Below are 14,113 nucleotides of genomic sequence, written 5' to 3'. Positions count from 1 at the left end.
ATGTTTATCACTTAATTTATTTTGGTTCTACTTAAAGCATTCAAAATAAAAATACTTATTTCAACAAGAAAGAAAAGATTTGTTTGTGTATTTTGTCATGGAGGCTCTTCAGTTAGTTCCCATTTACGGAAAATCATGAAAAGAAGTGAGTTTATTTAATGAAAATCTAGATTCAGAATAGCATTTTTATGATACCTAGAGCTCAATGCTATGGTTATATAGACAGGTAAACAATATAAATACACAACACCATAGCAATAGTGCCACTGAACTTTATGAGTGTCTAAATGATTCATCTTCCTAAACAATATACTTGTTGTCCATCTCAGAGAAAATGATAGAAAGCTTGAATTTACTTTGCTCTGAATACACGTTCATGAAATGGGACAGTATCAGAAGGGCATTAATTGTTTATCACTTTTGAGAACGAGAACTTTTCCGTGTCCCCAAATAATGTCTACTACTAAATGCTCAGAAAAACTTTGGAGAATAAGAGACAGTTATGGCATATTTAACAGCTTTTTATCTCTGCAATTCCAGGCTCTTATAAAGAAGTTTGCCTTAGTAGGCATGGTTTATTACATTTAGTTTTTTTTTTTCTTTCTGATAAAAGAACACTGTGGAGAGAGCTTCAAGTCAGGATTAATGCATACTGGGAGAATCTGCGGGAAGTCATGTACAAGGACAGCTATTAACTGTGCCTAGAATTAATGATCATGGCTTCAAGAACCTAATCATGAATAAAACACAGAAAAAAATATTAGTCTCTCTGCAGTGACATGAAAGCTGTGTGTAGAATGTAATGGATGTTTTATCTTCCAACTGCTGAATCATACTTGTCTGGGTTTCTGTCTTTAGCAGTAGAAGAGTGCAAGATCTTAGTCCAGACAGGAAAAGATAAAGAATTTCTAGATGAAAAATATACACTTCAATCTTGCAGTTTGGAGCTTTCAGTCTCCACCAAGCCCCCATATCGCAGCACACTACTGCCTATGAGGTGGCACCATAATCCACTGACCATCACTGTGGTCTACTGACAGAGATAAGAAATAATTAGTGAAACAATTAACAGAGAAGCTGCAGATGGAAGTTTCTTGAACAAATATTCTGGATCCAAAGCCAATGTCACTAGACACACTGTCAGAGATACACGGCATCTCTGTTTCAGTTGTGATGGAACTGTTTTCTTCAGATGTCTGGTATGATGCTATATTTTGGTTCTAGGAGAAAAATAATGTGGATAGCACACCAATGCTCATAGTTGCCTGTTAAGCAGAGAGAGCCAAGGCAATTTGCAGGAAAGGGCCCAAATAAATAGAAGGGAATAGAATTAAAATTGCTGAAAACAGCCAAAAGGATATTCCGTACCATGACATCAGCTGGAAGGAGTTTTGAAGGGGATGGGAATTCTTCTGGCTCTAGGGGCTTAACATCGTTTTTCTCCTAGAAGCGTAACACAGCATCATACCAGACATCTGAAGAAAACAATTCCATCACAACTGAAACTGAGACACACAGCACAGCATGGAGTGCAAAACAAAATTGAGTATCTCAAGCCTAAACAGTACTCAAGACTGTCAATGCTCAACTCCCTGCACTTTCTTTTTCCTACCATGTCTTCAACTGAATCACAGAATAAGGATGTAAGAATCAGTCTCCTTTTTATCTATCTCTTTCCAAACCCGTTTCACCCCATTTGCCTTCTCCCCACCCTCAGGCCTGCATCTTAATCACAAGCTTTCCAGAGAAATTAAAACTTGCCCTGAAGATTTCACCCAGCACTGAGCCTAATGCCAAGATGAGCTATTGCTCTCGAAGACTGAATAGCAAAGAAACTACGTTATGCTGATCTGGCAATTTTAGATTCAGAAGAGTTTAAAAGTGGAGGAGGGGAATCTTTTCCTCCAAGTTCGCACACACACAATAGACATACTCCAGCACAGCTCCTCAGCATTGCTCTTGCAATGTACTGAACTCCTTGTTCATCAGGTCCTCATCCATCCCAGTCCCCAGGTCACTCCCACCAGAACTGGGACAGGCACTGGACACACTCCTCATCCTCCTGTTGGGATGCCAAATATCACAGCCCCATTCTTACAGCTGACAGCTTGAACAACAGGAAAGACAGTACAAGGCAGGCCCCACCAGGCAAGAAGCAGTCACATACATTCAAGTCCACTGAGCATACCACATCATCCACAGTGGATGGATTGTCAGGAAACACCAGGGGAGAAAATAAAGTATGCACTTTCATGCATGAGTCACTCAGCTGGCTGCAAGAAAGAGAGTAAGGAGACAAAACAACAAAATAAATAAATAAAAACCAAACAACCCAGCTATGCTAACTGCTTTAAGTTTTCCTTACAGCACTTCTGGGATGGCTAATTTCAACTGTAATTTGACTACTATCTAACGTCAGAAATGTATTTCCCTCTTCAATTACTGCTATTTATTACTGATGATTACTAAAAGCAACGTATGCAGCTGTCTCAGGATGGCCAGCACTCAGCATTTCTTCTAATTGTTATTTCAGTCAGGAAGCAACTCTCTCATGACAGACAGAAGTGACCTAAGGATAGCAAAACAACAAGTGCTTTCTGCTCATCTATTTCATATCAAGTGAACTATTAGAAGCCAACAACATTTTAAAACTCAATTTTCAAATAATTGGTTGAATGGATGGAGTCAAAAAGCAGCAAGCACATTTCTTCTCTTCCTTCAACATTCTGACATCTCTAGTCAAAATAATCAAAGCAACTGCAGTTTGAGCCTTCATCTTCCCTTTCAAGATATGGTTTTTCTCCCTTCAGTCACTGAAACAAGGACAGTTTGCAGATCAATAGCACAAGAACATTTGCAACATTAAACCCCAAACCACATGGCGGATCCCCACTTTCCATAACTGTCAAATGCAGATCTGTTCAAAATACTGAGAACAAGGTTGAAGTTTTCAGACTGTTCTTTGAATTCCAAATATAAAACAAAACACACTGAAAATAAGTATCTGATAGGGTTTCCAAAATAAAAGACAGTAAAAGAAAGTAAAAAACAGCCTTGTTGATACGTATTTTAGTCATATCTTTGTCACCAGTGTACTATCGTATTTTTCCAGGAATAAAAAAAGAACAGTTTTAACTCACATACGACAAAAGGGTTGAAGACGTTAGCAGAGAATGAGAATTTTTCAAGAGTTAGAAAGAAGAAAGAAGGGAGTTTCATTTCTAAGAATCATCAACTAAAGAGAAATTCACATTTTCATGACAGCTCTTGGTGGCAACCAAAAGGACAAATATAATATGACAATTTCATGATGATAGAATTGCCCAAATACGGACAGGTTGTAAACCAGAGTACAGATAGATACATTAAACAAGAGAAAAATGGGAGAAACTATAGGATTCTTTCCAGCAATAGCAGCAACATCTAAGTTGTTCACACAGCTGAATGGGTTGTCACTGTACTATGATTTAAAGCTAGGTAGGCTTTGCTTATTTGATGCTGTCAATAAACTTTGACAAATTAAAAAAAAAAGAAAAACTAATCCTGTGTGAAACAATCTTAACAACCATCATCTTCATTTAGCAAAGAGGAGAAGGCTATTTGAAAATAAACTGCAACAAGTGATATTTCAGTGGTCACTATCAGCTAAAGCCAGAGAATATCACCTATTTGTTTAAGATTTCATATTGGATTAATTAAAAGCATTGATTGCCAGGTGCTTTTGAAGTGCCAGAGGAAAATGTCACCGTGGGGTTGGAGGTACAAAGAAAATGTTCTGTGGTTTCCATAGACCCCACTGGAAAATATTAGGGGAAGTTCATGCAACACTGTTGTTTTTGCTCTAGCGCGTGCCCTGGTTTAACACAGCATATAAAAAAAAAAGACACCAGGAAAAACAACAAATCTTCACTGGAGCCCTCTCTGAATCTTAAAATGTTTTTAATGCGCTTCTGCCAAATGAATAATGCAGAAACCATACACTGTTCATAGTTCAAGCTGAGTTTTTCCACTTTAAACATTCATAACTTGAGAACACAGAACATCTTCCTCCCAGGTATCACCAGTTTGCTTTGGGCTTTAGGTTTCTTGGCTTTATACAGTCAATGACTAGTTTCTGTGATTAAGGTTTTCCTAAGGAAACATTTTCTAATTAGCACTGATGGCAGTCTACTTTTGTACTGTACAACCACCTTCTTGCATAACAACACACATCACTCAGGTGTCATATCTAACAGCAATCAAGTTAGTTCCTGAAGTATCTGGAAAACACCCACTCAGGTACAACAGCAGAAAATACAGGCTAGATGGGACAACGGAATTGCTTTCTCCAAGCTACTGCATCACATTGGGCTCAGTGGTGCCAGCTGGGACACCTCTGCATGGTGACCCATTGCTGGCTGTGCTGAAGTCATTATTCCACCTCACGTCAGCTTCCATAAATCCCATGGAAGCTTTGATCACAGGATCACTTAGTTCTGCAATAAACACGTTTTACTTCCTCAGAAGGCTAGCCCTTAGTATAATAGTTGCCTTGTGTATAAAATAAATACTTTACATAGGAAGTCACCAACTGTAGAACATAAATAGCAAGTTCAAGTCATCAATTCAGTTTACCTAACACATGCAAACATACATGTGCATATGGATATATAAAACACATACATATAAGCACAGAGATACAAACATTCAGGTTGACAGACAATTTAAAACCTATACTTTGCTGAACCCAAGAAAAACTAAGAGCCCTAAGGCTTCTACGAGTAATGCCTAACTCGAACACATTTCACACAACTATATTTAATTTAGAAAAATAAAAGATTTCTGAAAACAGAAAAAAATCTCTAGACATTCTACATTAAGCTGGAATTGAAGCGTGAGATGTACATCAAGCATTTAAAATAAAGAGATGAAAATTAATTACCTCGGGGACAACTTACATATCACATTAAAAAAGAAAACAACAAAACACACATGCACAAAAGTCATCATTTATATTAAAGTGACTACAAACATTTTAGTAACTTTAAGAAATTGCCTTCTGAAATCAGTATTGTCTTCAAAGTAAAAGTACATATGTTAACCCTTTAAAAGAGCCCATGGCATTGAGATGGCTGGATCAACTGCTTAGAACCACCAGCAACACCTAACTACATCTATATCAGCCAAAGTGCTCAACTTTATGCCAGCCTGAACAACATCCAAATGCGTTAATTCCTCCTTCCTCACACTCCATCAAATACATTCACCCTCCACTAGTCACAAAGAGCATCTCCAAATCCACCCCTCACCTGCTCCTGTGACTCCCACAACCTGTACAGCCTTTGCTGACCCCCACAGCAGCACCTGGCCCAACACCAGGGCTTACAGATCACAGCTGCTTGTGTCACACTGAGGGTTGGCTGGGCTGAGCATCCATACTCAGCAGCTCAGCTCAGCAGCCACAGGTAGGAGGCAGCAAGTGCTTATCACCACCTACAACCTGCAAGAAACAGGAGCATCACCCTTTGGGAACCTCCGCAATGACAGCCATGCAGCAGTGCTGACAGGTAGCAGATGGTGTCTGCCACAAAGTCCAGAGAGAGATTCAGGAGGAGGCAAATGTCTGGGTGAGGATTTGAGATGTCTGCAGGTGTTTGTACCTGGCTTGCAACACTAACACTGGTTAAAATATTTCTACTAAAGAGCTGGTTTGGGTTTGCATGCAAGAAGAAACATTTGTATTACTGCCTTTTCTATGGGCATTTAACCACATAAATGGAAACAGAGCAAAGATATCTTTTCTAATCTCTGGATTTTCCCCACATAATTCTGTTTCTCAGAGTCTGTATCTCCTTCTGTTGATTATTTGAAGACCATCAGAATACTGAAGGCTCTCTCTCTCAAGTTAGGCATCTAAATACAGGTTGTGATAATTTCCCTCCCAGATTTTTTTCCCCCATTCAGTTCCATATAGCAAAAAGGAAAGGATACTCATGCAACAGATTTGATCATTCTAATCCCTATGAATGGGAGCTTACTTTTTTATTATTATTTATTTATTTGAGACTGTACTGCTTTTGGTGCACTTGATTCCAGGTAACATGAGACCCCCCTGGAAGAAACAATTCCAGTCCCCAAACAATGCAGCCAGAGAGAATGGATAAATGTTCGGGGAAACAACCCCCATAATGACAGACACTAGCTTAGAAAAAGCATATACACTAAAGCAGAAGAAAAAAATATATATTAACATGAATACAGACAAAAATAAAACTGCAGGTCCCTGACAGAAGTGTAAAGCAGTGCTATATGCCACAGTGTTACAATCCTAAGAAAAGGCAGAAAAAATAAACAAAGGAAATGAAGAAAGGATTATCTGTAGCCCAATTCGAGCAGATCCAGCAATGCAGAACTCGCCCCCAGCTAAGTGGCAACCAGATTTGCAACTGTGCTTTTAGATCAACAACTCATTTCTTCCCAGCTAGACCACTGTGCCAGCACCCATGTAATCCCAGCAACTCTGATATGCAACATTAGCTATCTAAATGATAACAGGCAATGAAGTATTCTAAAACAAAAGGGCAAATGAGAAGAAATCAATGAAAAAAATATTACCATACACAACAGCTGACACAAAGAGCTACCCTATGTTGCTATGGCTTTGAATGCTGTTCAGCACCACAGCACTCTTGTAACAGAGAATGGAAAGGGTCTCTGTGATGCAACATGCTGACATAATAAAGGGACATACATCAAAATGATGGGCACTTCTCGCCTGACAAAAGTGCTACCACGGCTTAAACAGACATACCTTAACAAGCTTTGCAGCTGCCTGCTAGCAGTGTGGGGTCATTCAGGGGCTGTGAAACCTGTCTGAGAGTGAATAAATACTTAAATAACTAGTCTTGGCATGCTGCACTGGATAATTACATCTGACAATCTTTTCCATGCCTTCAGCCTTGCAGGGATATGTAGGCCTTATCCTAACTAGATATTTCAAAGCAGCAGTCCCCAGTCCATACATGGGGCAACACATTACACTTAAAGAATTGCCCTATTACTCACAGTCACAAGCCATCACCACCACAACAGCAGACATCAAGAAAACAGCACATATCACCTTATATCATTGCTCTGTATTTTTGCTTAAGATCTAGCAAAGGGATGGGCGTCAAAATTTTAGGTTCAGTTATAGTGTAAAAAAGATAAATTTAAGATTTAAATCAGGATTACAGATAGTTAAAGTTTCAATAAACTCATAAATGAACGCTGACAGAAGAGTGGTAGGTGGCTTGCAAACAAAGCAAAGCTGAGGGGAACTGAGATTTCCTATTCTGGACACAATTACTGACTTCTGAAAGGCCACAATCTGACTTCAACAGCCATTTAAGATGTATCAGGAGCAAAGGATGTTGAGAACATTCCTTAACAAAGCACAGAGACTATCAGGCTGTGCCTCAGACTCAAGTGAGAAACAGAGCATAGTTTATTAGCTGGTATATTAGCTAGGCATTGTATAAGAGATAACCAAAATCAATTACTTTATTTGCTAAATTGCTGCAAATACATTGTAGAAGAGCTCTAGAATCATAAAGAGAAGAAAAAAAGAAAAAAAAACAACACAAAAATAATGTGAAATGACCAAAAAAGAACAAAATTGCTTTTGCTGCAAGGCTTACAGATTACCTGAATAACTGCATCTTAGACAAAAAACAACTCAAATACACTGTAATGTATTTGATTTCACTGGCATGCAAAGGGACAAAAGAACCCAAACAAACAACAACAACCAACCCACAAGTCCAAAGCCACCTCTCTTATACATAAACATTAGTTTCTTTTGCTCTGCATTTTAAGATCTCACTAACATTCATATGTCACAGTTCTTTGACCCCATCTCTACCACCAACTGCAACATTTTATGGGATAATTAAGTACTTCCTAAGAACCGACAGAAAGGTCTTTCTCTTTAATCACCAACTGTCAAAGCCAAGAACCATGCAGAAATGACAAATGTTGGAAATATGAATACTGAAAGTAATGTGCCACTGAAACTATTGATTTATTGCCTTATAAATACCTGAGATTTCTGTCTTTATATAAACGTAAAATTGAGAAAGAATAGAGCTGGGCATCATTTGGATACACTCATCAGCCACAGTGAAGGTCCTCTTTAACAGAGTCCTCCCATTATGGGAAAGAAGATTCCCTGGAAATGCTCAGTGCTTTCAACACAAAAATCCACCTTTCAGTATTTGTACTATAAAAGCACTCAAACCAAGACTTTTTCTTCTTATTATTTAAATCTCCAGGCTTAACAGCTTCCTTTGAAGTTCCGGTTCCCCCAGGAATAGCTGCTGGCCCTCAGGTACCCACATCTCTTGCCTCTTTGTTTTCCATCCCTGCATGACTCCATCGACGCACCCTGGCCCTGCTTCCTTACAGTAAAACACATGCCAAAGTGAGTCAGCAAAATCTGCTTAACCGTTTTCTAGAGAAGCAATGCTTTTAAAAAACAAGTGGCCAGAATGAGTATTTTCTTACTATCTCTTCTGTTCTTATTTCACTCTACCGGTTGCATACGGGATGTGCTATTAGAATCCATAAAAATCCAAAATTAAAAACCTTACAAATCATCATAGCAATCTGTCATTGTGTGATTTACTGGTATAGCTTTTCTCTACAGTCTAGGTGCTTTCCCTAGCTGTAAGGAAGGAAAATGGATGTCATTAAAACTGTTTTCACTGACTGCATGATACAGTTCAACAGGTTTTTGCATTTTTTTTTTTTTTTTTAATCTACACTTAATTCACTATCATTTTCCCTCACTGCTGCATAATTCATGTATGTCACCCTTTTCTAATTCCTGTGACAAACAGAACCGCAACGACTTGATTTAGGATCAACACTTCCATTTGCAGCACTGAAAGGTGCAAAGTTAAAGAGGCTGCATCAGCGCTGCCTGGTGCCAGTGCTGGAGCAGCAGCTGTGCAGTGAGCAGCAGCCTGCAGGAAGAGGTCAGGGCACAGAGTCAGCAACATGGGCAGGAGTTGCTGCCTCAATGCCTGCACTGTGGCAGACAGGGGAGGAACTTGAATTGCCAGCAAAGACAGAAAAGCACACTCTATATTACTTCAGATCTCCTGGGTTATGTTTATGTTTTGTCTTTTTTAATTGCTTTTAATTACTTCAAATGTAAGTGACAACTACATACAGTATTTAAGTATTACTCCACCCTAAATACTGTACTACTATACTCAGTTATTAAAATGATTTCCACACGTTACAGCCTGATCTGCTTTCGAACACTTGGATCAAGAAACAAAACTGCTCATGTAGTTCCAGCTTTAACCTGTTTTAAAGCACATGAGTTTTAAATAATTCATGTTGTATTTCTGTACAACTGGAATTACCCATTGTTACAGCAGGCTGATTTTGGCAGTTGCCTTTGCTACTTTGACTGATCACAAGTTGTCTTATAGTCTCAGATGGTGTCAGACCTAGAGACTGTATCTTATGCCAGCTGGAGTGAAAACATTGATTTAAAGTATAGAAAGACAGTTTAAAAATGGGGTTTGGTAGCATTTTCTCTATGCACTGTAATGGCAGCTGTGCTAGAGGTCATGAATATTACATAAGGGCTGTCCATGCATTCAAGCCAGCATCAGCAAGCCAAATTCCCATAGCAACACTAGCATAGATTTACTCATCACTAGGAGATGCATCAGTTCAACAGTAAGTGCAGTAGTGCTACCCTGATTAGTCTGCAAGATATTATTACTGCAACTCTTCAATTTAAAGATTGTGCATTTACAGATAAAATCCAACACTTCACCTGCATTTCAGAGCCGTCTTTATCATCTTTCCTAACAGAGGAGAAAATATTCGGCTAACAAAAAGCAACACTGATAAAACTGAAACTCCTGATTATGATCAGCACCAGCTCTAAGATACAAGGGGAAAGGGAAAAAAAAAAACGGCTGCTTCTAGGGCACCTCTACTGTGCTTATCCTACAGCAGCAGCACTCAACTTCAAAGAAGTGTTCAGCATCTCCCGGGGTTGGCAAGTTCCAACAGCTCATCAAAAAGCTGCATTAGGAGCTGTTATTAAATATAGGTCAACGGTTATGTTTTACAAAAAAAAAAAAAAGAAAAAAAAAAAAACAAAAAACACAAAAACAACAGCTTTAGCTTTCCTGTTCAAGTTTCCTGGCCTGAAGAAACCCTCTATTTATGCATTATATTGCTATATTGTTTATGGAGATGCCCCTCGCTAAGTGATCAGATGAATACCTCAGTGAGGTGGACTCCTGAATTTATGAAGAACTCTCATAAAACAGGTGGGATAAATGGGCAGAGGCAAAGCTGGCAGAGAAGAGGAAACAGAATGGAAGGTAGATCAGAGATAATGAAATAAAAACCGAGGCAAAATGGAGGAAGGGACAAAGAGAGAAACACGGAGATTGCAGGAAAAGAAAAGGTAGAGCTGAGTAGGAGTCTGTGTAGCATATTTCAATATATAAGAAATGGTACTGAAGAATAGCTCTTAGAAAACAGCTATACACCAAGATCGGGCAGACAGCAAAGAATAAAAATGAAGCAAGGAAAAAAATGAAGTGATAAACGAAAGATAACAAACAAGACAAACTTGATTTTTACAGAGGCTATAGTATTTAAAGATGCAGCACAGATAAAAGAAAAACAAGCAAATACTCTTTCACTGTATTACTGTTAAAAGCCTCACAGTCCTAAATAAACGCAAAGGAAGAACTTGACGCTCATCTGGTATTTCCATACTAGTCTGTCACTGTATGCCAACAGTATGAGTTTATAAGCAGAGGTCTTAACAAGTCCTAGAGCACACTACTCACAGGATCAACTAACACTTAAAAGGTAAAGAAAGCCAATGAAGTCTCCAGGAAAAAGAGACCTTTCCAGGAGATTTCATTACCATATGACTTGTAGGGACTGATCCTTTGTTAAAGGGAGGTGAATAGGACATCCAAGAGCCAATTTCTAGAAGTTTTAAGTGCCATAGGGATCCACAGGCAAACATTTACAAGTCTCCTCAGTAAGAACTCTAAGGTTTGACCATATGTGCTGCAAATTAATACGTACATCCAATACAAGGAAAAAGTATCTACATTTTTAAAAGATTACTCTTAAATACACAAGCAAATTGAGTGCTTTTCATGGAAGATTCTGATTTTTTCCTAAAAAGTATAATTTCTACTCTTGTATGGAAAAAAAGAAACAAACTTTATAAGATATCCAATGGTGCACACTCACATATTAAAAACATTTGCACCAGTAACAGGTAAGATGACAGACTTTTAAAGCAGAGCGTTTTATGGACCTGTGATGAGAAACAGCCCCTTACCTTTGCTTTTTCCAACTGTGCCTGGGCCTGTCGCTCTGCCTCTCTCCGCACTGCTTCCCTGTCTTCTTCCAGAGATACATCGGAGTCAGATGGACGGCTGGTGTAGGAGTCCGCCGAGCCCTGCACAAAGAAAGGAAAAATAGCATCAGAGGTTATTCTGGAATCCAAAAAAAAACAAACCAAAATCTGAAGTGGTTATACACCTTGTCCTTCCTCTTAACATCTGTATCCCTGAAAAGGGAGCAACTGCCAAAAAGGGAATGACGTTTAGTGAAATTTATCTAAATAGACGTTTTCTTCTGGAGAACCTCCAGAGTACAGGTGTCTTTGCTTGTGTTGCGTTTCCTGCCCTATCCCTGTGTGCTGATCTGAATGCATTTTAGTAAACTGTGCCAGTCGCTCTGTAGAGTTACAGCAGTGGTGCAGTGCAGGGCTGAAGGACACACAGCAGCTTCAAGGATGGCTCCATAAAAAAAGAGAACTCTAAGCATTGACGTTATGAACAAGGAAACACATTTTTACAATCAAAATGCTACTTTGCCATCAATAATTACCATGACACAACACTCCTGATTGCAGATTTAATCTCTGCCTTGCATTTTTATTTTAGGGCAGCCTCCTTACCTGACACACTTTCCCCATTAGAACTGCAAATGGCTCGTATCCATCTCCTACCCCTTAGCAAAACATGTAAATGACCACAAATCAACTTCTCGCTAATAAAATCTGTCTGGGCTCAATGCAGGTCCACAAGCTGCCACAATGGAAGCAGTCCCAATGCCAAAACAGCTCTATAAATAATGACAGCACTGATTTCTCTCTGCATCTCCCAGCATACAAATCAGAGTTCTACTAATTCAATTAGAATGAAAACAACTGCCCTCTCCACACCGTGTTTTTTTAATCCTTCCCTCTCTGCAATACATAGATTATATGCCAATAACAAAAAGACAGGGCTTACACAGATATCAGAATTCTTCAGACGTCCTCCTTTGGCTCTTTTCAGAAGCCTGATCCAGGTGGCCTTCATTAGCCAGACAGCTCAGTTATTGTCCGCAGCTGCAGCGCCCGGCACTGATCTCACACAACATGTGCACGCTGAGCACCGCAGAATCACCGTTCCTTTCCTATCCATGCTCTGCTGCGAGAGCCTTTCTTCTCTTTCCTCTGCCTTTCAAGCTTGCAGCCTCACTGTTTCCAAGTATTCTAGTGCAATTAAATTCACAAATTTTCTCATGCCAGTTAAAAAAAAAAAATCAGAGAAAAAAAAAAAAAGGAAAATATCCACACCACCACCAAAAAAAGCTCAGCTGGAAAGATAAAAAAATAAAACACGCCAGACTTCAGGTGAATGTTGTGAGAGATGCTTCAATTGATAATAACTGAGGTCGATCACAGAAAAATACCTAGGGCTTTTTCATTTGGGGGGGCGGATTTGTCTGTTAAAAATAGTGCTTGTAAGAGAACCTTTGAAAATCCTGTGCAAAATGCATTCAGTGACATTTGCAAGTGCAAAGTTCATTTCATCTCCTCCTAGATTGGTTGGGGGTGGGGTAATGGGCTGCTCAGAGCACTGGGCATGCTCCATCCGTGCAGCCTTTTACGCAGATGCTCACATCACACCGTGCCGGTAGCCTATGCCAAATTGCCATTTTACATCTCAAGGGTAAACAGCTGGAAAACGCGAGGGAAAACTGGACAAGCTGGTACAGCGTCTCGGTGCTGTCGCACATGTCTGCTGCCAGCTGCGCTGCGTGCTACGCAGAGCCCTCAATTCAGAAATGTGCCTGTTGAGCAGGAATTAACCCCCTCATCGCTGCCCATATCTGTCTGACATGGGCAGATGAGAAAAGCAAGTATGCTGTAACATAGCACTTAATGCATAAATATGTCATGCTAACAGGGCAAAAGGAAACATTTCATTTCTGCATCTTGCTTTCCATCCTTTCGTAAGCTGACATGGGAGTAACGTACAAAAGCATGATTATCCAGAATATTGACAATTCACTGATGATAAGCAAAATTCTGGAAGAAAAAAGATCCCTGGAGCTTGACTGAAATACCTGCCTAAGTTATGAATTCACAGTTACAAGAAAAATAAAAAGCAGAGATCAGAGCTGAGGGCTGTGGCTGTGCACCTGCAGCAGCATGTCAGCCTCTCCCGGGAAGTCAGAGTCCTTCGACTGCCAAGGACCCAGTCCTGCTGTGGTTTGTATATTAACAAAATTACCCCATCACAAGAGATGCAACAGCCTACATTTAACTACTATTGCAGCAAACAATAGTTGGCACTAAACTGATAGTTTGGAATAAAGGTAGATATAACTTTCACAGTTTTCTTTCCCTGAAGTCCATTAAAATAAGCTTAAAGTTTAATAACCTGTCTTTTACATCAAGGAGATTACTCACCATGGGATATTTAGCTTAAAGGAGTCCAAATACATCTACCATGCTGTAGCAATCTTTGAAAACTAAAATGCCTATTGAATCGAAGCAAAAGAAGCAAAACATACTCAAACTTTCCTTGAATTCTGTAAAATACATTTTCCATTAGGAAAATGCCAAGAGTCACCATAATCTGGTAAGAGCATTTCAAATGTATTTTTTGTTTAAAACTTCAGCTTATCAACGTATTGAACCAGTGGAGCTGGTGGAAATCAGTAGCAAAAGCTGAGCAGCAGCAAGTGGCCAGCAGCACATTGTATACGTCAAACGCTGATATAACTGTCATAATAGTGACCAGAGGTCAAAACT

General features: G+C 39.4%; 1 protein-coding gene across 13 annotated transcripts in view; it reads right to left on the bottom strand.

Annotated features, from left to right (window-relative positions):
• Window positions 1-14,113, bottom strand: part of CACNB2 (calcium voltage-gated channel auxiliary subunit beta 2) — a 216,754-nt gene that overhangs the window by 58,141 nt on the left and 144,500 nt on the right. For 8 of the 13 annotated variants that reach the window (XM_072330335.1, XM_072330337.1, XM_072330336.1 and 5 more), the window contains one exon: window positions 11,360-11,479. In XM_072330335.1, the coding sequence (XP_072186436.1) occupies window positions 11,360-11,479 (120 nt within the window). Of the gene's footprint in view, window positions 1-11,359; window positions 11,480-11,983; window positions 12,115-12,320; window positions 12,904-14,113 lie in introns of those variants that run through there. The other 5 variants (XM_072330347.1, XM_072330340.1, XM_072330339.1 and 2 more) reach the window with 5 other exon arrangements.

This window comes from Excalfactoria chinensis, chromosome 2 (genome assembly GCF_039878825.1).
Source record: "Excalfactoria chinensis isolate bCotChi1 chromosome 2, bCotChi1.hap2, whole genome shotgun sequence".
NCBI classification, from domain to species: domain Eukaryota; kingdom Metazoa; phylum Chordata; class Aves; order Galliformes; family Phasianidae; genus Excalfactoria; species Excalfactoria chinensis.
The sequence above is the reverse complement of the archived record's forward strand: the minus strand, read 5'-3'. Positions and strand labels throughout refer to the sequence as shown.